The sequence below is a fragment of the Archocentrus centrarchus genome, chromosome 1, assembly GCF_007364275.1.
Source record: "Archocentrus centrarchus isolate MPI-CPG fArcCen1 chromosome 1, fArcCen1, whole genome shotgun sequence".
Classification (NCBI taxonomy): Eukaryota; Metazoa; Chordata; class Actinopteri; order Cichliformes; family Cichlidae; genus Archocentrus; species Archocentrus centrarchus.
This window is the reverse complement of record NC_044346.1, coordinates 36503299-36528150: the sequence shown is the minus strand read 5'-3', so window position 1 is coordinate 36528150 and position 24852 is coordinate 36503299. Positions and strand designations below refer to the sequence as shown.

General features: G+C 44.4%; 2 protein-coding genes and 2 non-coding genes across 5 annotated transcripts in view; 1 reads left to right on the top strand and 3 right to left on the bottom strand.

The window, feature by feature from the left end:
- Window positions 1-7191, bottom strand: part of clgn (calmegin) — a 22909-nt gene extending 15718 nt beyond the window's left edge. The window contains 15 exon segments of the mRNA XM_030757998.1: window positions 5-39; window positions 146-296; window positions 393-509; window positions 621-836; window positions 1238-1394; window positions 1478-1591; window positions 1742-1931; window positions 2073-2117; window positions 2120-2252; window positions 2396-2477; window positions 2558-2699; window positions 3474-3532; window positions 3668-3741; window positions 3826-4086; window positions 6956-7191. Of these exon segments, the coding sequence (XP_030613858.1) occupies window positions 5-39; window positions 146-296; window positions 393-509; window positions 621-836; window positions 1238-1394; window positions 1478-1591; window positions 1742-1931; window positions 2073-2117; window positions 2120-2252; window positions 2396-2477; window positions 2558-2699; window positions 3474-3532; window positions 3668-3741; window positions 3826-4086 (1776 nt within the window). The 5' untranslated portion in view covers window positions 6956-7191.
- A 1118-nt stretch (window positions 7192-8309) lies between these two features.
- On the top strand, window positions 8310-13691 carry LOC115785511 (exosome complex component RRP45-like). 2 transcript variants are annotated; one of them, XM_030737221.1, is made up of 12 exons: window positions 8310-8436; window positions 8634-8728; window positions 8833-8952; window positions 10877-10979; window positions 11099-11236; window positions 11381-11463; window positions 11637-11769; window positions 12250-12338; window positions 12437-12583; window positions 13013-13179; window positions 13278-13350; window positions 13439-13691. In XM_030737221.1, the coding sequence occupies exons 1-12, from the start codon at window positions 8371-8373 to the stop codon at window positions 13500-13502; spliced, it is 1278 nt and encodes a 425-aa protein (XP_030593081.1). In that variant the 5' UTR covers window positions 8310-8370; the 3' UTR covers window positions 13503-13691. The 2 variants fall into 2 exon arrangements, with proteins under 2 accessions (XP_030593081.1, XP_030593073.1); XM_030737213.1 differs by having other exon boundaries at window positions 13275-13350.
- Window positions 13692-13857: 166 nt separating this feature from the next.
- Window positions 13858-13929, bottom strand: trnaq-cug (transfer RNA glutamine (anticodon CUG)). Its single transcript has one exon. It is a non-coding gene; the product is annotated as a tRNA-Gln (tRNA).
- A 329-nt stretch (window positions 13930-14258) lies between these two features.
- trnai-aau (transfer RNA isoleucine (anticodon AAU)) lies at window positions 14259-14332 on the bottom strand. The gene has a single exon. It is a non-coding gene; the product is annotated as a tRNA-Ile (tRNA).
- Between the last annotated feature and the right edge of the window lie 10520 nt (window positions 14333-24852).

Below are 24852 nucleotides of genomic sequence, written 5' to 3'. Positions count from 1 at the left end.
TGTCTCTTCCTGCTTCTGCATCCTCCTCCTCAGCTTCTTCTGTTGGTTTAGAAGGAAAAAAAAAAGAAAAAGAGGACAGTAAGGGGTGGAAACATGATCCAGAATGACGCAGCAGTAAAAGTACCAAAAGCTGAATGTGTGCCACCTGCAGCTGGTGCTGCTTCTGTAGCCTCAGCTGCTTTGTCTTCCTCGTCTACTGCCACCTCCTCTTCTTCTTCCTCCTCCTCCTCTTCTTCCTCTTCCACATCAGCCTGGGGCAGATCCACCTTTTTGTACACATAGTCATCATCTGATTTCTGGGACACAAACAGGAGACAGCATTACAGCAAAGTCAGGAAGAAGCTGTGCACATTATCGGACTTATACAGTAATATTTAGCAGGTTCTTGGTACCTTTGGCCAGCAGAAGAGCACGAGCAGTCCTACAGGCAGGCCTACTGTCAGTATGTAGACCACCCAAAGCCACGGCCGCTCCTCTGCTGCCATCATCAGCTGAGCAAAAATCCCCGGCTGTTGAGATGGAGGGACCAGAGAGAAAGAGCAAAGTGTGAGAACCTGTGAGTCTTAGCAGTCCCGTGCTAAATCACATGCACCCAGCAACCCTGCACACATGCTGCTGACCTCGTTAGCGCTGGCCACCAGTTTCTTCAGCCCCCAGCTGTCAGACGCCCAGCGGTCAGCCACCTCCTTGTGAGAGGTGATAATGAAGTTGTCAAAGTAGATATCTGAGGTCATGGACCACAGCTCCAGTCCCAGAGCCCTGAATGGTGACATCCTGAACGGCTGCAGGTCCTCAAAATAGTCCGGGTTGAGGATCTTACGAGGCTTCCACACTCCCTTAGGAACAGACACAGAACGCGGAGGGCGCAGTCAGAAGCAAAGGACTCACAGATACAAATATGAAGGCTGATGGCTGATAAGGTAATAATAATATGCATTAGCTAACGTCATGGTTTTAGCTTTTATCTAAGGACAAAAATGAATAAATAAAAACTATATAAAAATTAAAGCACTTAAGACCAGTGGAGGGGCAACTTGATGGACATAAACTGAAGCTTTTCAATTCAATTTTATTTATACAGCACCAAATCACAACAGTCACCTTAAGGCACTTTATATTGAAAGGTAAAGTCAACACACAAGACACTCACCAACACTCAGAGGACTCCCTGTGAGCACTTGGTGACAGTATGACTAAAACAACAGAACAAAAATGCTAAAAATCAGTCAGACGTTACCTGATAGTTAGGATTGTCCACCAGAGGGGCTTTCCACTTGCCCTTGTACTGAGGGTTGTTGATCGTGGGCCGCTTCCACTCCCCACAGCCAGGCGCCGTCTCACAGGCTGGGTTAGGGATCTGCGGGGCCTCCCATTCTCCATCCATCTCCTCGTCCCTGAGGACACACAGCGACAAGCTGTCATCCTGAACCATTTCAGTTCACACGAGTGTAAGTCTAGTCTGAATGGGTTTCTTTACCAGTCTTCTGGTTTCTCTGCATTAGGGTCTGGGACAAACTCGGGCTCGTCATCCAACCAGCCCTCCGGCTTCACCGCGTCAGGGTCCTCGATCTTTGCAGGCGCATCCTCATCCCTTGGTCACACACACATCAGGATTTATGATTTGTTTTTATGCCTTTACATTTTGAGTTTTTCCTTTAATATCTAAGCTATAAAGTGTGAGAGAAAAAGAGTGAACAATTTGCGTGTCACTCTGCATGCTAGTATGGAAGGCTATAGTCACCAGTCATCAGGCTTCACAGCCTCGGGATCAGGAATCTTGGCTCTCTCGTCCCAGTCGTCTGGCTTGGAGTCTTTTGGGTCATCTATTTCTTTGGGCGGGTTGACCGGAGGCACCACGTCCTCCAACAGGCTGCCGCGGCTCACGCTCGACTGGTCGATGAACATCTCGTAGCTGTTGTCCGGGTTTAAGACTGACAACAGACGGCAACGAGGAAAGTAGGAGCACAGTCAACTTTAATGTCGTCCAATGAAATTTGAGTCTTACTATAAAATCAGATGATGCTAGAAAGCAAACACCCTGAGTGCTGATTCTCTTTCAGCTGGCTGCGTACCCAGTGTGTAGAGGTGAGTCTTCTTGTCGGTGTAGAATTACTTGATCTCTTTGCGTGCTTCTCCTCCACGTCTTCGTTCAGGGGATTCTTGTGGCGGAAGATGAAGTGCAGCTTGTAGTCCTCGCCACATTTGTCCGGTCCAAACATGATGGTGTAGGGTGTACGGTCATGGAACTGCTCCTGTAGTACAGAATGAGGGAAAAAAAATGAGTCAACATTTAGTGTATTTGGACAAATTTCACCCACTTCTACCAAAGATGAGACTACAGCAGTGATCTGAAGGTTTCACTGAGTAAGGCAGAATCTACAACATGTATACAAACCAGGCTGAGGCCGCCAGTGTCTGAAAGCAGTTTGATGTACGCGCCACCACAGTCGATGCCATCCTGGAAATTCACCTCATACCTACAATGCAACATGACAAAACTGTTTACAAGTCCAGGTTGTTACTTCTCTACACGACGAGGGACAAAGTGTGAACTTACTGAATGACCAGAGGCTCATCCTTGAAAACAAAGGGTTTGTCCAGCATTGCAGAGATGGCGTGGTGTTTGGCCCGGGATTTGAGCACCAGGCCCTGGTCTCCTGGAACCTTGTTCTCCTTCAGCTGCTCCACAGCCCACTTCCCTGCAGCCGGAGAGGATGGACGGTCACATACAAAATATAACACTTATTATACGGACGATTCTTTCTCCTCAACAAGTCTGCTTTGATTTTTATTGTCCCAGCTTTCAGCTCTGTGGGTTACATGGTAACATTTTTCATAACAGCCTAAATTTTTGGGATGCATGGTTACACTCACTCTGCATGGTTGAACTTGAAAGAAAAAAAAAAAAAAAAAAAAAAAATCACACAGTTGCTGGCTGAGGCATGCTGCCAAGTAAAGTGTTAGTACTATAAAAACTAGGCCGACTGTTATAAATATCTTATTCAAATGCAGGGCTCCCATTGGTTAGAACTCAAGCTGCTACCCAATGATCATACGGTCCTGTCCTGTAATGGGGACCATAATTTATAAAATGAACTCATGCAGTATTTAATAAAACTTAAAAAGTACTGATTGACACCAAAAAAAAGTTATGAGGAAAGTGTTTACTGAGGTCACAGGAGCTAAGGGACGTTTTCTCATACAAGTCTTTTTGCAACCACTGGAGTCGCCCCCTGTTGGCCATTAGAAAGAAAGCAGGCTTCCCAGAAACTAAATGAACTTCACACCCAAAGTTTCCAATTTGAGCACTTGTGCAAGATGCAGTGGTCCTCACTAAAAGGCGCGTTTCTTAGGCCACGTTTACATTAACACTTTTAAAAGAGCGCCTGGATGTAACGCAACTTTATAATCCAATCAGTTTGAAGACCCTTCAAGCCCTGGAATCATGCATGCGTGTGATGTGAGGAACAAACCGTCATATTTGGCAATGTCCCCATCTGCGTCCTCCTTTACCGTTTTTGACAGCTGCCATCTGTGAAGATCAACATCAGGAAACACGTCACACACACACACACACACACAAATACACTTTTTGAGCCACTAAATCCCACTGGGGGCTCATAATATATTTCGGCTGTATTTTGGAGGTTAACATGTCAAGCAATACCTGTCCAGTGATCCATCATCAAATGTTTCTGCAAAGTACACATCTCCAGTGGGAACAGGAGTCTTATATGTTACCTGGTCATATAATAAAAGACACAATAAGAGGCTCTGCAGTGCTCGAGTAAATCTTCTAATTGAATACATTTTACGAGTCCTGACCTGGAAGGAGACATTGGCATCAGTTTCCTTCTCACTGGCTGTGCCCTTGCTGTGCGTCTCCTTAACCTGCTCTTTCTCATCCTCTGCCATCAGGACTTTTAACTCCTCCTCATCTAAACCCATATCGCCATCATCATCGTCGTCAATGACAACATCCGAAACGTCAGCGTCCGACTGCTCCTCGTGGGCCGCCACAGCTGCCACAGCCAGGGCGGACAGAAGCAGCAGCAGGCGCCACGTCCAGCATTTTTCCAACTTCATCTGTAGCAGGAGGGTTTGAGGAGCGATAAGGGATGAGCGTGGTGTTAGCGGAAGAGTAAAAAAAAAAAAGGGCATGGGAGGGGGGAAGGGAGAAAGAGAGGTGTGAGCGAGATAGAGTTTATTTATGGAGAACAACGGGGAGTGTGTGTGCCGTGCCAGGGATAAAAATAGAGGACACAAGCGTGTAAAACAGTGGGGAGACAAGTGGGTGAGGGTTAGAGAGAAAAAGCCAAAGATATGGAGGTTACATTAGTACACAGTCCTATAAGACCAGGGCCCTGAAAATAACAGTTAAATCTGCAGTGTTTTCCCACCAGCTGAAACACTCCTTAGGTGCAACACCCCTGCTTCACCACACATCACTAAATATCCTTCTGATTTTTGCAGTGCATGCACAGAATCAATGCACATTTGAAGCCTAAACGGTGGAGATTTAGCACGCCAAACATCAGCTTCAATAACCTCCCATTGATCGGCCCACACCTGCTCATGCTCGTTGTGGAGCAGCAGGAAATAAAAAGCATGACTGGAGACAGCGCAGCGGCATGCTTTCCCTCAATTCCTAATTAACTTTAATTCCCAAACTGGTGTTGTTCTGTTTACTAACAACAGAGTGCAGGAGGATCAAAAGGACTCTGATCAACACGAGGGAGAGATGATGAAAGAGCAGCACGGTGGAAAAGCTCTCTTATCTTTAAAAGGATTGTGCTGCTGCTCATTTGTCTGCATCTTTGGACTGAAAGGAAGCAACAGTTTGTGAGCAATCGCAACATTTAAAGCAGGAAACTGACAGAAAAGACAAATTAGGGAAGTGTGATGGGGTTTTATTGTGGTTTCATCTTCCTGTACTGTGGCAGCTACGTGGAGACGTTAACGCCTGGTCGGAGGATGCTAGTCTGGTGAAATCTGTGAGGTTTAAAGTGTGTTCAGGTAACCAGTGAACTGGGAATGTAGCAGAATAAAGGACTTTATACCTCAGGCCTAAGGTAAAAAGATTTTTTTCCAATTTTGTTTTGGCAGTTTGACTTGTGACTGAAAAGTTGTTAATCAATGAGCAATTCACCTTTCTCACTAAAAATGATTTAATGTTCTTTTTAGTATGACCTGAAACTAGCAATTTAGCCCATGAAATCATCAGGAGAGTGCTTACTGAGGCCACCACAGGAGTCGCCCTCTGCTGACCATTAAAAAGAATGCAGGTTTCGGTCATCACTCTCCCACTCTCACGGCAGATATCTGCCCCTCCCGCTGCCTGAGGTCACTTCCTGTTAAAAGGAAGTTCTTCCTTCCCACCGTCGCCCAATGTTTGCTCGTAGGGGATCATCAGATCACTGAGGTCTAATACTGTTGAGTCTTTACCTTACAATACAAAGTGACTGTTGTTGTGAACTGCTGCTATATAACCAGAATTCAACTTAACTGAACAGCGATGCACCAAATAGGATCTTTGGACTGGATATGAGTCTGATCCACACTCAAAAAGCTGGATGCAATATTGGTGACAAAGGGCCCATCTCCTCATTTCAGTTCTACTTTGCTGTGTGTGTGTGGATGAGTGAGAGACATTATATTAGGTAGAAGCTAGAAAAGGATGTTGGTTTGGTTTGACGCTTGGTGGGAAACCTTTATTGTACATTTTATACCGCATCGACTTATTTCACTTCAAATGTCTCAGGTCAGCGCCACGTGTCGTGTGTGAGGAGCAGTAAAAGGAGAAATTAGCACTGCCAATACATTTATACAATTATTTAACACGTTTACCTCGGGACTGCTGTCATTCATTACTTTCCAATTTGATACCAAGTGAGTACATTTGTATTCTTGGATGTATTAATTGGTCTGATTTTATTTTTAAAAAGTTAGTAAATCAGTGTTAAGTTGAGCCTTATGTTGCCTTCAGAATGATTCCCAGTTTCTTCCTCACAGCGAGGAATACATCTTAATCGAATACTGGCATTAAATCGGCACATATCCAAAGATATGGGAAGCTATTTATTTCAGAACTGGGAAAAGCTGGATTGGAGCATCCCTAGGTGTAAGGCACTCCCACATTGGCTTCATTTTTCAGACCAAGGAGCAACATCTCTTATTTTTGGGCTTTAGACTATTTCATTAAACAGGTGTCCCAGCTTGACCCGCATGCTTAATGTACAAAAATGTGGAGCTCTAATAACCTGCAAGGAGATCTGGACCACATCTCTCCTGGTGTCAGCCCATCAGTTATCTAGGTAACTCCCCCCTTTGGTGAATGCATTTATTAGTGGACAGTCTACTAATCAGCAGCAGTCCCTGTCATCATCATAACCTAGCTCTCCAACTCATTTACACCACAGTCATCTCAATGTGCAGTCCTCCTCCTGCGCGGCTCCAGCCTAAAGTGTGCAGGGAATACATCCGTTATCATCATCTGAGTGACGCTCAAACAGCGCCAACAGGACCCTACTCCGTTTACAATCACCGCCTGGGAGAAAATTAACACAGCAGGAATACAGGGGCAAAAAATAACAACTAAAAAATAAAGGTCACTGGCGCTAACATGGCTGCCACCGTGTCCGAGCTCCCTCAGATGCACGGCTCTGGCTGCAGGAGCTGCTCGGCTAGCTGCCGTTAGCGCGCCGAGCACAGACGTTAGCACCAGATAAGCTCCGCTAGTCATAAACCAACGGCTCACACACGGAGCCGCTAATTAAACACACACACACTGGCGTTTAAATTACAATCTGGGAATAATCACTTTTCAAGGAAATAGTCACCGAAAATCACCTTCTTCGTCTGCAGTAATGAATGAATAACAACGGTTAGCTGGCTGCATTAGCAGTGATGTCGCACAGGGAGGATGGAGAGATTGAATGAGCGCACACAAACAAACCTTTGCGCCTTCTGGTAACTGCGGAGGAAAAGGGGGGAAACTCCTTCGATGAAGACCGCTTCTCCGCACAAAAACAGAGGAAGCGTTATGTGGGGTGAGCCCGCTCTGAATATCGCTGGGATCCAGTCGATTAGAGCGCGGTTATCGGCTGGAGGGGATGGACCGCGGATGACAGCTCGGCCCGAATAACGGTGCGCCGCTGAGGTCCCTCCTGAGACTGAGCATGCGCACATGGGCTTGTTGGAAGCGTAAATGGTGCCTTCACATGCCGCAGAAATTAAAAGAGCTAAGCTTTATTTATGCCATCCATCCATCCATTCATCCATCCATCATCCATCCATCCATCATCCATCCATCCATCATCCATCATCCATCCATCCATCCTTCCATCCTTCCATCCATTCATCCATCCATCATCCATCCATCCATCTATCCATCCATCATCCATCATCCTTCCATCCATCCATCCATCCATCATCCATCCATCCATCTTTGTCCGCAGTCAAAACATTAAAACCTGCTGTGATGCGAGGTTTGGAGATGGTGGCACTGACAAAAAGACACAAGGCTGAGCAGGATGTGGAGGTAGCAGAACTGAAGATGCTAAGATCTTCACTGGAAATGACCAAGATGGACAGGAATAGAAATGAGTATATCAGAGGGACAGCTCAGGTTGAGGACAGCTCAGGTTTGGAGACAAAGCAAGGCTGAGGTGGTTTGGACATGTGCAGAGGGATAGTGGATATATTGGACAAAGGATGTTGAAGATGGAGCTGCCAGGCAGAAGGAAAAGAAGAAGACCACAAAGAAAGTTCATGGATGCAGTGAAGGAACACATGCAGAGGGTGTGACAGAGGAGGAGGTTGGTGGGACAGGGTGAGATGGAGGCGGATGATCCGCTGTGGCAACCCCAAAAGGGAACAGCCGAAAGAAGAAGATGGCGAAGAAGATAAGAAGGTAAACAACATTTCCAGAATAGAGAAACCTCAAACTAGACCAATTTTGTTCAGTTTTTTGTATGTGTTTTCCAAAATTTCCAGCTTCCGCCAAAATACTAAAAAGTAGCGCATGCCTAAGAGTGTTATAAATTACGAGCTTTCAATATGTTATAAACGCATCACATCGTCGTACCGCGCTGGAATTCCAAAATAAAAGACCACTGTAAATAAATCCTACGCCTAAACTATCAAAATAATTACATGCAGCACAAGATTCTAAATGAATTATAAGGCGTGTGATAAAAATAATTAATAATAATAATAATTTGAGGTTAGCCAGTTATTTAAAAAAAAAAACTATTACAGCTGCTCTTACTACGGCGTGTCTTCTGCACTTCCGGGTTATAGTTCAAAAAACATCGATGGCTACCGCATGCCTGTTGGAACAGTGAATCAGATCAGTGGATTAAAAACAGAATGAAGGACACACCGCTGTCCAACTGCGAGCGGGACTTCCTGCTGAAAGCCATCGAAGATAAAAAGGTGTGTGTGTGTGTGTGTGTGTGTGTGTGTGTGTGTGTGTGTGTGTGTGTGTGTGTGTGTGTGTGTGTGTGTGTGTGTGTGTTGATTTACCTCAGTCAGAGCCCTTTACCACAGCATGCTTGCAGTATAAAAGTGCCGTTTCATGCGGGAGGCTTCCCTCCACACTCATGTGTCCTGTTTCTGCTCTCTTCCTGCAGCGGCTGGATGGGCGGCAGACCTATGACTACAGGAAGATTAAGATCAGCTTTGGGACCGACTATGGGTGCTGCTTTGTGGATCTGGGACAAACCAGGTGAAGCTGCAGTCACGTGTTTTTATCATCTCTCACACTGAGCACGCCCCATGCAAAGCACCCACGGAAGCTGACCTCTGTTTGCACTGTGCTGCTCCCCACAGGGTCATGGCTCAGGTGTCATGTGAGCTGGTGGCTCCCAAAGAAAACCGACCGAATGAAGGAATCATGTTCTTCAACATCGAGCTGTCCCCGATGGCCTCACCAGCATTTGAGCAGGGAAGGTGAGGACTAAAATCACTCTTTGAATTCTGCTTATTCCTATTTTTCCCACTGGAACATAAAGGAACAAGGATGAAGTTGTTTTGATGGAGTGGAGGGACATCTCCAGACATTGCTCTCAATGTGATGGGATATACTGATTGAAAAGTATTTTGGTCATCGGCTGTTATTGTTAATAATGGGCTTCCATGTTCTGAGGCCACAGTTCTCCGTAGGAAATGGGTGGAGTGCCCACTCTGGGTTGGGGATGAGTGGATGAGAGACTGATAGAGGGACTGATGGCACTTGTGTCTGGGTGAAGAGAAAGCTGTTCCTACGAGCTGCGAGTAGTGACCAAATGGATAAGATTGTGGACACGAGCAGCAGAAATGAGCTTCCTCCAAAGGCAGTCTGGGCTCAGCCATAGAGGAGCTCAGTTATTCAGGGGGAGCTCAGAGCAGAGACGCTCCTCCACATCAAAAAGAACCAGCGGAGGTGGTTTGGGGGTTGATCTGGATGGCTCCTGGATGGCTTCTAGTTGGTAGTTTGCAATGGAAAAACATATTCTTTACTAAGTCTGGGCTAGAGTTTAATATTTTTCCCGAAAATGACATGAATCAAATCCCGGGAAAAGACGAGCCATTTCCCGGGAATCCCGGGAAAAGTTTTTTGTTTTTTTTTACATTTTAATTAGGCCTTCTGTAGCCTGTGTCGGGCTTAACCTATTTTGATATTGTAGAGGTAGCTTTCCAGCTATGTCCTGTTATGCCCAGTAGGGGGCAACGTCGGCTTGATTAATGCAATAAAACCTACATCTCTGCATTCGAGTGCTCGAGCTATGCGGTGTTGTATCGTTTCTCAACACTCCCTTAACAAATATAATTATTCCTGCATTGTTCGTGGAATTATACCAAGATATTTTACAACTGCTGGTGCAAAACAATACGGTTCATCTCCACACAGCATTGATAAAGGCTCAGCTACTGGCGCTGTCGTGCACACCGTTCCACCAGTGGAACGCTGTAATAGTCATTGAAAAGTTAACTACCTACTACACTATAATATGACATAACACAGGGCCTTGAGTAACACACTACGACTTGGTCATTTATAACACCGTGTCTGAGGGTTAAAGTAGGTTCGTTGTGAATCGTCTTTTGAAAAACTGGCTGATCCTTATAGCCTAAAAAATATACATTTTACTCAACTCCATTTTAAAAGCGAAATATGTTAAAGCAATCTATTTCATGATAATTTCTTCACACATTAGGCCCGTATCCTAATTCATGATTGTTAGTAAGCGGCTGCAAACGAGGAAAAGAAACACTCGAAGTTAAACAGATATTTCTTTATTGTTCAGGGCAGGCATATTTTATTGGCTATATAATGCAATATAACAATATATAATAATATAAAATTATATAATACAAAATACCTTCAACAAATTAAAGAGGAAAAAAGTACAACTGTGTAATACCTCTATTAAAACGCTTGAGATGAAGGCTGAAGCCTTAAACGGAGGCTGAACGTGCTGAAATGAAGAGCAATGCTTTTCACATTAAACGAACCCTTCTCTCAATATTTCCTTAAATTTAACATTCTGAAGCTTTCTTTTCTTTTCTTTTCTTTTCTTTTCTTTTCTTTTCTTTTCTTTTCTTTTCTTTTGTTTTCTTTTCTTTCGCGCGACTTTTTTCCCGGTTTCCCGTCTTGACGTTTCCCGGGAAACGGGAAATGGTTCTGATCGCATTTCCCGGGAATCCCGGATCCCGGGATTAAACCCTAGTCTGGGCATGGCAGATTAGCACAAGATCATAGCCCATCCCTGCAAATATTCCAAATGACCAGAGGCTCCCAGGTAAAAGCGGTCCTCTGAGACTGTCTGGTACATTTAGACAGACTGCTCGTGCAGAGAGTGTAAATCATCTGTGGGGTTTTCTTTGTCTCCAGACAGTCTGAGCTGTCAGTGAAGCTAAACAGACAGCTGGAGAGATGCCTGAGGAACTCCAAGTGCATCGATACGGAGTCTCTGTGTGTGATGTCTGGAGAAAAGGTAATGCACGCACACACACACACACACACTCGCACACACCTGTGCATAAGACAGGCAGAGAGGAGCCTCATCCACTGTAATGATGATGATGATGGTGATGCCTGTGTGTGGGTTTTTAGGTGTGGCAGATCAGGGTAGACGTTCACACGCTGAATAATGACGGAAACCTGATGGATGCCGCCAGCATCGCCGCCATCACCGCTCTGTGCCACTTCAGACGCCCTGACGTCAGCATCCAGGGACAGGAAGTCACAGTGGTGAGTCAGCAGCGACCGCGGCAGGTGGTGTCTCTGCTTCTCTGGACCTCCTGGGAGAAAACTGGTGCTGTAATTGTTTTCATGAGAACGCAGCTTTGTTTTCTGCTTTATGCTGGCTGTAATTTTTTTCATTTCTGTCCTCAGTACAGTCCAGAGGAGAGAGACCCCATTCCTCTCAGTATCTACCACATGCCCATCAGTGTCAGCTTCGCCTTCTTCCAGCTAGGGTAAGGTTACTGTTTTTCAACACCAGCAGAACAAACCCCATGAAGGTGCAGCTCCCATCAGCCTGCCCGCGTATTGTTGCTCACCATGTCCATCCCTTTATGATCGCATCATTGATTTCTACCTGCAGGTCACCACTTGTATGATGTTATCATTCCTCATTCCGTCTCTGCAGAACGTACCTGCTGGTGGACCCGTGCGAGCGGGAGGAGCGAGTGATGGATGGCCTGCTGATGATCGCCATGAACAAGCACAGAGAGATCTGCTCCATCCAGTCCAGCGGAGGCATCATGCTGCTTAAGGAGCAGGTGAGCGCTTCGGTCAAAATCTTGCAGCATCAGAGAGTCCTTCACTTCTTGCTGCCTGCACTCCCTGCTGAGCTCTCTCTGCAGGTGTTCTGTGATGTTTAGGTCGGGGAACTGTAAGAGTCACGGCAGAACCTGCAGTCATATTAGGTTTAATTAAAATCATCCAGCTGTCAGAGCGACTGTCTTCTAATCTTCAGCTTTTTTTTAAACAGGCTGCAGATTTTTGTTCTCAGTCTGCCAGAAGGTGATTAAATCAATTCACCCCTCTGACAGTGAGCAGTTGTAGCGATGTTCTCTTCATGCAGTTCTACACTTCTGCTTCTGACTGTAATAGCAGCGGATAGCTTGGCTGATACGTTGGTGCATCCTTAAACATTTCCAAGAAATAACAGTTCAAAACAACACTTTTTTTAATCGGAGTAATGATCTCGTTCTAAGCAAATACTGTAGTCAACTTTTTTATATGTCTGTGTGGTGAAGGTGATGAGATGCAGTAAGATAGCCGCCGTCAAAGTGTCCGAAATCACGGAGCTCATCAATGAAGCCCTGCTGAACGACAAGACGGCCAGGTGAGCAGCGACGTAGTCCCAGTACCAAACTTCAGTTTTAATCTAGAACCGTTTTAGAAGCCAAATAATAAAAAAATGATGCAATTTAAATATTACAGGAAGGCCGGGGGGAGGTGTGGTTTTGCAGAGTCCGTGCCACAGGAGCGAATCACGGCTCTGAAAAAGGACGAGACTCCGGTTGAGATGACAGATGTGACAGAAACAGCGAATGACATCATCCAGAAGGCCGAAGCTGCACCTCAGACGTATCCTGAACTGAACTACGGGCTTGAATTGTGTATTAATAATGGGACACGGTGTTATAACCATCTTTCATAGTATTCTCTCAAATGGCCAGCAGGAGGCGACAGCTCTGGTTGCCCCCCAAAAGCCAACTGCATACATGTTAATGAGAAAACCTATTTCTCACTGGATTTATTACTTCTTTGAACACCTTAGTGATGAGTTTATGATCTTAAACGTTAGTTTTATGTCTTCTTCACAACAACGTGAAATTCATTTTAAAATTATGGTCCAATTTACAGTAAAATATGTAAGCTTTAGCGGCTATCTTGTCATTGACAAGGCTTTAGATGATGTCATATGGCTTCATCTGGCTTTTATTTACAGTCAAAGATAAGAAATAAAATATATTTGATTTATTTTGTCTTAGTCTCCTTAACCACACGTGCCAGGGTGCCATCCCCAGTGGTGCCAGTCCCTGGTATTGGACAGGTGGGACAGGGGCTGCAGAACAGCTGGGGACTGGAGGAGGATGACGATAGTGATGATGAAGAGGACAGAAATGACGACAGTGTCGACGCACGGGTGGAAAAAGTGACAAAGATGGAGGAGGGGGGAGGTGGTTATTTATTTTGTTAGTTTAATGTAAAAGTCATGTGTGCTGATTAGAGGAAAAGAATTACGTGCTTGAACTGGGACTTTATTCTCTTACAGCAGATGTGGTTGAGATATCAGACAGTGAAGAGGAGGAAGTGGTCATACTTAATCCAGAGAAGCCAGAAAAAAATAAGTAAGTGCAGCTGTTATATTTTTAACAGAGGAGGGGGTGTGCAGACGGTGTTGGGGTTGATGTTTAATTCATTTATTTCCGCTCTCAGAAACACAGGCTCCAAGTCTCACCAGAAGGGGGCAGCAACATCCAAGAAAAGGCAGAAAAAGTGAGCGAAGGCTTCACTGCAGACCGGATCTCTTCCCTTCATGAGAAACTGACCTGGATTTAAACGAGACTGCAGCACAGAAACAAAACATTGTTGTTTATTCTCAGTGGAGTTGATGAGCAGACTTTTATATTTACGTTTTGTTTGTTATGTCAATTTTAAATCCAATTAAAAAGTTTTTTTTTTTATTTTACAGTGTTTCTGGGTACATCTTAAGTGGTTTACGAATGACAAATATAATTGAGAATGTAGGCTGCTGTTAGGTTCTTCTCTGTGGGGGTTGGGGGGTGTTGTCGATGGAAGTCAGATCAGATAATGTTCATACAGTAAAGGCTCAGAGCGGGGAAGAAAAAAAACTCAGGTTCCACCGAGATTTGAACTCGGATCGCTGGATTCAGAGTCCAGAGTGCTAACCATTACACCATGGAACCACCGCTGCGGTGAACCCTGATTGTTCCGCTCATATACCTATAGAAGTGGGAACTGACGGTCCGTGTTTTCTGTTTCTCCTGAATTGTCCTTACTGAGAGCTGTACAGCTCATGCCTTTGCTATTGCTAACCAAGTCACCCTATGTTAGCTAACGTTAGTTAGCATCTCTGTAATGAGACAGGTTCCAGTCCCCACCCCGCGACCCTGAACCGGATAAGCGGGAAAAAATGAAAAGATGGTTGGAAAAAAAGGTTTTTGTGGTCAGAAAGACCCTGACGAGAGGACAAGAGAGCAAGGGGAAACAAAAAAAAGAAAGAAAAACTGTACAGTGGCCCGTACGGGGATCGAACCCGCGACCTTGGCGTTATTAGCACCACGCTCTAACCAACTGAGCTAACCGGCCATGTGACACGAGGTCGTCCAATAGAAATAATTAGAAACACAGAAATTACACGAGTTGACAGATAAACGGAACCAGTCACTTTAAATCACTTAAAGGTCCATATCCCCGCTTCATGAGGTGCCAAAGCAGATCACCTGCCTCCATCTCACCCTAGCATCCTCCTCCTCTGTTACACCAACCCTCTGCATATCTTCCTTCACTGCATCCATGAACTTTCTTTGCAGTCTTCTTCTTTTCCTCCTGCCTTGCAGCTCCATCTTCAACATCCTCTGCCCAGTATCCACTATCCCTCCTCTGCTTCTCTAACTTTGTCACCAAACCGCTCAGCCTGAGCTCTTCCTCTCTGATAGACTCATCGTGCTCCACTGTGGTCACTGCCAATGAAAATCTTAGCATCTTCAGCGACTTCTTATTGGGATCAGTTTCAACCAAGATTTAGCACCCCCAAAAACAGAATAATGAACTTGTTGAGCAGATTCAAACTAGCGCTCCTTAGTTTGCATATTGTTGTGTTTATGGGCATATTTTTTTAAGGTGAAACTGCAAAGCCTGAAGCCAGGAATGCATCACAGGAATAATGTGCATTCTTCTTTTGAACATTTAATAAAAGGAAGATTATGTAAGCTGCTTAGAAAAACTTCCTGCATCAAAGGTGTTAACACAGCAATATACGGCTCTGATTAGCACAGACGTTCTGTGAGCTTCCTCATTACCGCCTTCATTATTAATAAAAGTGAGTGAGCAGTTTGCAGGTCGCACCTTCCACAACCCCAAGATGTGATACGAGAATCAAACACAATAAGAAATAATAAGACACGTTTGGTGAGACGAGTCAGTACAAGTAGGGATGTGATGTTTATACTGCCAAACACACCTCTCATCCAGTGTTTACATGCTGCAGAGTGATCGGTGGCTTGAATCACACTTTAGATTTTAATCACTCTTACTGGCTCCAAGGAAAAGCTGTGATGACTCCAAAAATGACTCATCAGTACAATATTATTGTAATAACACGCTGCACAGTTAAAGCCTCCCCTCTGGTACTCTTCTTCTCAGCTGAACAAGTGCAGTGTCCTTTATTGCCAGTCCAGTTTTCAAGCTGGCTAATTAAACTTTGATGATCTATTTAAAACTGTGCTCTCTCTCAATGGTGAGTGCTAAAAGAAGGTCTGTGGTTGCACTGAGGTACCAGTTTAATTTTAAATAAAGTCAGCTTAACTTGGACTGGAACTCTGCTCATTGTAGACATAAAAAATTAGAGTTTTCAACTTCACCATCAGGTTATGACATTCTCAGAAATGAAACATCAATCACGGTTGGAGTGTGTCAGTATGTCAAGTCTCTAAGAAAACCTTTCTGAATATGTCATCGTTTAACTGCATATTTAAAAAGTGAAGATACAAAACAATAGGGAGCGGTGCAAAAAAATGACATGACATCTTTAACGTTAACTCTCACACACACACAGAGTGAAACCATACCCCACACAGGAAGGAATACATTTGCGGCACTCAGACACAAATCTGTGGGGCTTTCTTTTTCTGGCAAGATCAGATTGACATTAGTGAAACCTTTCAGCTCCAACAAAGCAAGCCTTAACTCAATCTGCTCAGTTTGCAATTAAAACCACCAAAAGGTGGCATGAACAGTATTAATGCTGCAGTGCAACCATCAACTGAGAAAGCTCCATTCCTGGCATTTCTGTGGAAGCCACTTTGACACAAACTATCCACCCTGATACTGTTGCATGCCCAGCGAGCCTCAGCTGTAAACAGACCCGTCGACATGGGCGGGCCCTAGGGGGCCGTGCCCGCCCACTGATACACTTGGGCCCACCCTGGCCCACCCACCCAAGCCAGATCACTAATCAAGCTAATAATAGTGGTGCCCCCCCATTGAATTTCATAAGCCCCCCCTTAAGACTGAGATCTGGCGACAGGACTGGCTGTAAACTGCACGAATCGGCAATAGCCACACCTCAAAAATTGCTTGGAAGGATTTCAACAAAGCTACAAAGAATCCAGGGCGGTGACCTGGCTCCAACTTTTTAATCTGATGAAGTGTTGACAGATGTGCCGGAACAAGCTTGATTCACTGAGGCCCCACGTTGCTACCAAGCGTCAACCAAAAAATGAACCCAATATCTTAGTGCCAAGAACTGCACTTCCTGTAATGGCCACTTGAGGCTGATTCTAAAAGGGAGTCAGTCCCTGTGGAGTCCCGTGATAAAATGCCCAAACAGCATTCAAGTCTGGTACAAAACCCTGACTTTTGGCCCTTAGCTTTTAGGCCTGTATGTTTTAATCTGCATCCTAACCTCATTATTACACGCCAGACCCACTGATCTCATCACCTACTTGTAAACCTCACATCCTTTTGTGCATCTTTACAAATACCATGGTTTGGGGTCAACTTGCCAGAACAACTCTCTAGGTTGGAAAGCCCACCGTATGCCAGAATAATCAATAAGCACCACACAATGGCAAACTTTAGATAACTTTCTTAGCACTAATTAGCAGGTACATGTGACTGTGCAGTTCACCTGCACAGTTTATGAATACAGCTCTGGATGCAAAAACAAATAGAGAGGCAACCAAAATAGTTGCACTCAGGCTTCAGAATGTGGAGTCTAATGGGTCAGCAATGACAGTGACCAACATTTATATACAGTCTATGTCTGCAACCATAGGCGTAGGCCACCCCCCCCAATATTGGAGACAGGCGTACTTGTCCCACCCAAAAATTACACCGCGGAGGAGAAAAATACTTGATTTTGAAATCTTTAACGCGCGTGCTTTTATTTTGAAGGCGCAACATAGCGTCATGACTGCACTCCCCCCGCCCCCAGTGTTGCCAAGTCCGCGTATTATAAGCGACTTTGGGCTTGTTTTTTTCTAAAGTCGCTTGCAAATCTCGCGAGTCGCGGGTTGCGGTTTTTTGGCCTTATTTTTGAACGTGGAGTTGCTTATTTGGGCTTGACTTTCTTTCCGAGTGAAACTCATTGATTATCTCTCGGCGCCCTATAATAAAGCAAAAGACGAGTGGCAGGTAGTTTGTCCCTTCCAAGCCCCCGTTTCCTGTTTATCGGTCCTGCACAAGTTGACCGGGCGCACACCCAAACACGCATAACAGCCCAGAGTGAGGAGGCAGCGCAAGAATGAGCTCCAGTAAGCGGGGAAAATGTAGAAAAAAAATATAATAAAGAGTTGGAGAAGGACAGCGCACTTACAGAATGGATCCGAGCTCAGATGGGGGACAGTGGCGCTAAAAGTGGGTATGCACTATATGCAATGCATAAGGACGCCGCACAAGAGGGCTGCGCCAAAACGATGAGACGAAATTATTTCTCTAGTCGGCATTTTCTGCATTTAACAGCTGTGCGTATGAAATGATCAGTAACAGAGGAACGGCGCTGATTAGGCACCCCCTGTGCTCCTTCACCTCCCCTCCTGCTGTCGCCCCCCCCCCAAAAAAAATAAATTGTGTCCGCATACACCTCTGAAAGTAGCTGCGGTCCTAATGGGAGACGTACCAAAGGCATTCCCCAGATTTTGCAAGTGTGAAATATGTGCTCACCATGCTGATTTAGTTCAACATGCTGATGCAGAGAAGCACACACAAAAAACTGTGCACCCTTCTCTTCTATGAGGCTAAGAACAATGGGATTTACTGCTCCAAAACACAATTAGACAAAACAAAGAAGTGAGCTATACTACTATAGAGCTACACTGTTCAAAAGCGGCTTCAGGTTTACAGTGTTGTGGGTTGCCAGTTGGGCTTCTTTTCATAGAGCTGGTTGCTTGTTTCTGTCGCGAGATCTGGCAACACTGCCCGCCCCCCTCTAAACGGCTCTGAGTGTTTGGGAGGCGGAGATGGCGGCAGGAATCAGAAACTCTTTTAACGAGGTGAAACTGTTAGTGGGAATGTTGCCATGGCTTGATTATGACGTCTTGTCAGTTTACTTTCATATATAGGATAAAGTTGACTTACTGGACAAGAAGTTTGGCCAATTATTAAATGCAGGGCTTTAAAGTGCTACAGCACTGTGTTGTCAGTGAGACACAGCTTGTCTATTAAATTTTAGAGGTATCACTTTTATTTATTTCTGTTGGTTGTTATTTTTGATATTTATTTTATTAGATTTTGTTTTTCTTGTCCAAACAAACGGAGTTTCAAAGTGAATAGGCATATTTTAATAGCTGTCAGAACATTGTTTAATTAAAGAACCAGTTCTATTGCCAGTCAATCTACATAAATGCATTTTTGACCAGTATTAAATGTTTTCGACCAATAAAACATATCAAACTTTGCACTTGTGTGTGTGCTGCTAAATTGTTTTTGTGCTACTGAGATATTTGGCTTGCTAGTACCAGTGCAGCCACCTGATAAAGTAAGCGTACAGCCCTGGAATGACGCGGTGCTTGACTCGAGTCATTTTGTTTGGTGGTTCGTCCATTTCTTACATTATAAAACGTATACATATGTAAATTATACATACAATGATACGGGTGTACACAACACTATTTTTCCAAGAAACATTTGAAAAAGAAGAAAGTAAAAGATCAAATAGCATTTTTTATGCTTTGCTCCAATCCAATAGTAAACTCAATCCTACGCCCTTGCCTGCAACCTAAAAGCCTGGTACAAATGTTAATGAGAACACACTCAGGGCACACACCTCTGAGTGTGTTAATGAGAACACACTCAGAGGTGTGTGCCCTGATGAGTCAGAGCTCTTTGGCTCAGCAAGGGCACCTAATCAATATTATGCAGGGTTTTTAAATGTTCTGGCTGATCCATACAGAGGTGTGTAAGCATGTGTACAAAAGATTATCTAAAAATGTGTCTGTGTGTATTTTTATCTTATAAAAGTCACTGCTCCTGTTTGCTTACGGATGGAGTGATAATCACTGTAAAAACAACAATGAAGCATCTGGAGCACCTGTAAACCAGATGAACAAGCTGTGAACGGTGGAGTTCCCGGAAACCTCTTGACGCCTGATACAAATCCCCACACGATTTAGGTGCCGTTTACACGAGACCGTTTTCATTTTGAAACGGTGTCGTTTTGATGCGTTTCGGCCTTCTGTTTACACGACAACAGAGTGAAAACGATGTGTTTCGGAAACGGGGTCCAGAGTGGAGCGTTTCAGAAACGCACCGGCTTGCGTTCTCGTGTAAACACTTGAAACCGGGGTGATTTGAAAACGCTCGACTCGCACATGCGCACTATGGTTGCGACGGCCACAGTTTTTCGCGCACGCGCAAATTGATAAACAGTACTCGCGGATTCACGAGTGCTTCTTATGCTTTTCTTGTGTTTTTACTGTTTTGTAATTTAGCGTTGTGTGCAGCAGCGATCCAACCTCATCGTCAGTCCACACAAAACCTCTCACATTGGCCGTTTTGTAAGTAATGAACAATTTGCCGCACTACCTACTGTGTCACTCCACGCATGCGCGTCTTGCATAAACAAACTTTGCAAAGAGAAAACCAACGCCAACGTGTGGCCTGGCATGGGAACTACATCGTTTTCATCGTTTCCATCGTTTCACATGTCATCGTGTAAACGCGGATCATTTCTGAAACGCCATCGTGTAAACGAAAGGCTGAAACGCATCAAAACGACACCGTTTCCAGTGAAAACAGCTTCGTGTAAACGGCACCTTAGATTCTCTGTTCTCGTGTGCTGTACCAGTCAGAAGTTTGGACACACTCACTCATTCATATGAATGGATAAGTGTGTCCAAACTTCTGACTGGTATTGCATCTGCATGCTTTTACTGTGAACGAGAGGAAAATCTTCCTCTTACCGGCTTGGCATGGTCACCTGTGTGTCATCCTGTGTGCACTTGTTTATTTGATGAACCAGAGGTTTGGATTGTGAAGCAGCTCAGGACTTGTTCCTCAGTACGCTGCGGTGAAGTATACACACACACACCCATCGCTAAGGCCACAATGCCGCTTTGACTTCATATGTCTTATTTTCTCAGAACAGATATGACTAACTGCTGTGTAATGCTGCCAAACTGCCTGTTGTAAAGTGCTGTGTGACTGTGTAATCCTCTGAATCCCATTCTTCCCCAAGGAAGGTTAATGTGCTTTTTAGTTTTGGAGGGTTTTTCTTCTTCTGCTTGACTGATGAGGTACAGCATTGGTTCCTGTATTTGTTGTTTTCCACACACAGACACACGTGTACAGCCTGTTGTCTCAGTCGGTGGAAAAGTACTGAACAAAACAGAGACTGTGACTGCTCACCACCCCTCATCGCTGCCATCAGTGGTCTAACACACAGAGCCAAGGTGGCCTGGTTGGTGTATTAGGTGACACACGGGGATACTGTGTTAAATCAAATTTGCAATGTGCCCACTCAGTGCACAAGCAGGGCCGCTCTCCCTGCAACAACACCCACTACACTAGATAATTTAACAGCTGCTGCAGTGTTACAGCACTGTAAGAGGTTAAACTGTGATCAATGCAAAGCTACTGTGGGCATAAAAATATGGAGGTGGACATGAGTATAATAGGTTCCCCTTAAACTATGAGGTGCTAATCTTATTTCTGACCAATCTTGCAAAAAAGATCATTTAATCTAAATATGCTCCGATTAATATATCTAGCTTATATATTGTATAGCTTGAATTATACATGCTTCTCTTAGGCAGTATTATTAGAAAAGAGGAGGAGCAGGGTGACAGTCCTTACATGACAGAGCAGCACTTTAAAAGGACTCTAATGAAATCTGGATAAAAGTCTAGAAAGGAGAATTGAGTTACTTTTTATGATTTAATGTTTGATTTAAAGTCCTCTCAAAATTAAATGTACCTTGAAGGAATATTAGTTTTTCCTGGAAACTGTCTGTAGTGATACTGCAGCTATTATTAAGACCTACAGCAGCCTTTGCCTTGAAATCAGAGCTCCTTCGTCCTAATTAGAGTGTACTGATTGCATCCACCTGTTATAAAGAGAGTGAGACTGAATCAAGACCTCAGTGAACCTGCAGCCACTTAGCCTGCACTGAAGCACGAATCAAATGAACTTTTTAGCATTTATTAGTCGATGAAGAAAACTTGGGCACTGTTGGGCATTCCACCTTTAGCTTCAACCACGTGCCGACCCCGTCTAGTCCCAGCCCTACTGGTGGATGCATAAGGCTGATTATTTTGCATCTTTCAGAGTCTATACCCATGCAGCCGGTTTCCCAGTCATGGATTAAGCATGGTCCTAGACATAATCCCTGTACAAGAAACTGGGCCATGATGTTTAGAAGGATGAAGACCAGAAGCCAAAGGTTGTGCTGCTGGAACCTCCTCTGACTTTATTCACTTCTCCATGCATGGAAGTTGTGCCAGAAGGCTCCACTCTGTTTAAACAAGAATATCACAGTGGGTAGACTTTGTGGGTGGCCTCTGTCAGTCACTGGTGATTTCTTTGAAATAGCACTGGTGTCAGTCTTTCCAGCAATTTTGTGTTGTCGTGCTTGTGGCAGCCTTTTGGCAAGGGCACCTGTCTTCAAACTGGGTTTAGATTGGGCACAACCACTGCGCAAATGGGAAAGGGATAGCTGAAACTCAGCCTATCAAATAGCTCCCTTCAACTTTCCAGTCCCTAACAAAGTAATGTAGGCGATGCATGTGGCAGTCTGTATTCATAGTTCTGGTTGGGCTGTTGGTGGCCACGAGTCAAATGTGGTGCAAATGTGCAAATGGTCTCATTTAAAATGAGCAGGATCTCTTTGCTTGTTTACATGCAGCTGTTTATTCCAACCATGGCATAAACTTACTGGATTTGATGGAAATCCCCAAACTACCACTTGAACTGCTGAATGGATCCATTTTGGGATATCAAGGGAACTCTATTAACCAGCCACTGCAGTGCAGGATAAATCTCACGTGTGAGCTCTGGGGCAGTTTTATGCTGACTGATATAATTGACTAGTGAGTGACTGTGTTCTACATGTGCTAGCAACAGTAAGCTATTAATGTTTAGTGCTAGGAGTCTGGTCTGTGTATAATGGTGTGTATTTCCATGTAACAAACTCCAGTAGATTAACAGGGCAATTGAATTAAAGCCCTAAAATGACTATTTTCACTGAACCATTAAACCATTGCACAGTTAAGCTACTGACTAAACTGCTCACTCCATCAGAATCCTACTGTTGTAAAAGAAAAAGAGTCAGTGGTTCCTGAAACATCACCCCTGACCACGATTCCAGCTAAGTCACCGTTCAGTCTTATGACAACAAGTCAGACAGACTCTTTCAGGCTTTTGTTGAAGAGTCGGGCTTACGACGCTTAAGGATGTTAAGACCTTTACTGTTCCTTCCATAGACCATCAAGTCCAGCTTTTACCCAACAAAAGTTAAAATAAACAGAATTCAGGACAGTCACAGAAATGACACTAACAACAACAACAACAACAACATAAGAGCATTTCCCTAAAGGTACATATAACTGCAAATAAAACATGGATATTGCCACCTTGATGTAACCCACTGATTTCCGGGCTACCCACGTTGAAGCCTCAATGTTAGCATTTTGGCTGCAGCTGTGTTTTTTGGAGCCAGACATCATCGTCTTTGGATGAGAGGTTGGAGTATTAAATTATCAGGTCACTAACAAGCTTGGTTAGCAAGCTGCATTCATAGACTGTACGTATGCAACACAGACACACAGATCTGCTAATTAGTGCTAATGAAAGAGAATTTCACTCATCAAAAATTAAAGACAAACTTCTTGGACAGAGGTTTCTTGTCACATAGTCGCATTAACAACGCTCAAAAAGGCACAAACAGCACAAACATGATGGAGAGGTTCAGTTCAGTGATTTGAATTTGCAGAGGTGAGACCTCTGAGACACCAAACAGCTGCAGTTCCCTGTCACAGCAGCCACCACCCAAACTTTAGGTTTATCTTTAGAGAGAAGGAGTGATCACTTTACAGTGAACGGAGCATCAACAAAAACTAAACTCCATTATTCAGATGTGGGCTATATTGCCAAAAGTACTCGCTTGTCTGCCTTCACACACGTATGAACTTGAGTTTCATCCCATTCTTAATCCATAGGGTTTAATATGTCGGCCCACCCTTTGCAGCTATAACAGCTTCAACTCTTCTGGGAAGGCTTTCCACAAGGTTTAGGAGTGTTTATGGGAATTTCATCCACGTCTTTTTGGAGCTGCTTTGTGCACTGGTGTGCAGTCATGTTGGAACAGGAAGGGGCCATCCCCAAACTGTTCCCACAAAGTTGGGAACATGGAACTAAGGGGCTGAGCTCAGCTCCTGAAAAACAACCCCACACCATAATCAGCCCCTCCACCAAACTTTACATTTGGCACAATGCAGTCAGACAGGTACTGTTCTCCTGGCAGCCGCCAAACCCAGACTCCTCCATCAGATTGCCAGATGGAGAAATGTGATTCATTATTTAAGAGAACACGTCTCCACTTCTCTAGAGTCCAGTAGCAGCGTGCTTTACACCACTGCATCTGATGCTTTGTCTTGTGCTTGGTGATGCAAGGCTTGGATGCTGCTGCGCAGCCATGGAAACCTATTCCATGAAGCTCTCTACGCTCCGTTCTTGAGCTGATCTGAACGTCACATGAAGGTTGGAGGTCTGTAGTGATTGACTCTACAGAAAGTTGGCGACCTCTGTCCACTGTGACCCTCAGCATCCACTGACCCCGCTCTGTGATTTTACGTGGCCTGCCACTTCATGGCTGAGTTGCTGTCATTCCCAATCGCTTCCACTTTGTTATAATCCCACTAACAGGTGACTGTGGAATATTTAGTAGTGAGGAAATTTCATGACTGCACAGGTATCATCCTATCACGGTACCACGCTGGAATCCACTGAGCTCCTGAGAGCGACCCATTCTTTCACTAATGTTTGCAGAAGCAGTCTGCGTGCCCAGGTGCGTGCTTTATACACCTGTGACCGTGGGAAGTGATTGGAACACCTGAATTCAATGATTTGGATGAGTGAGTGATTATTTCTGGTAATACAGCAAATTTCCATTACACGATTTGCAAAGGTTACAGCTTTGATTATTCATTAAACGCTTGACGTGCCACAGTACAGTAAGCTGGAACAATTATTGCAACATAATTATCCTTGATTTGTGAAGTGTTGTGTTGACATGGTGCATTGGTTAGCATGCCACTGCAGGGAGAACAGTAACGGTTATCAGTAATGTTACTGATAACCCCCACAGGATTACTGTATTTAGACAAACCAGTAAATTCAGGTCAGCAGAGCTCTTTTCTAAACATGTAAATCTTAACGTCACAGCAACAATCAAAAGTTGAGAATCATTTTGCCTCGGTGTTGATGGCAGGTCTGCTCTGCTGCTGGAGGATGTGCCAGTTGGAGCACAAGTGTGTGCAACATCACTAATAACTTTGACTATATTGTCTATATCATTTGCCACGTAACAAATTACTTCACTTTAGATTTCATTACTATTGAGTTAAAGTAGCTAAAATCTGCAGTTTTGTTTCCTACACGCGTCTGCTTCGGCC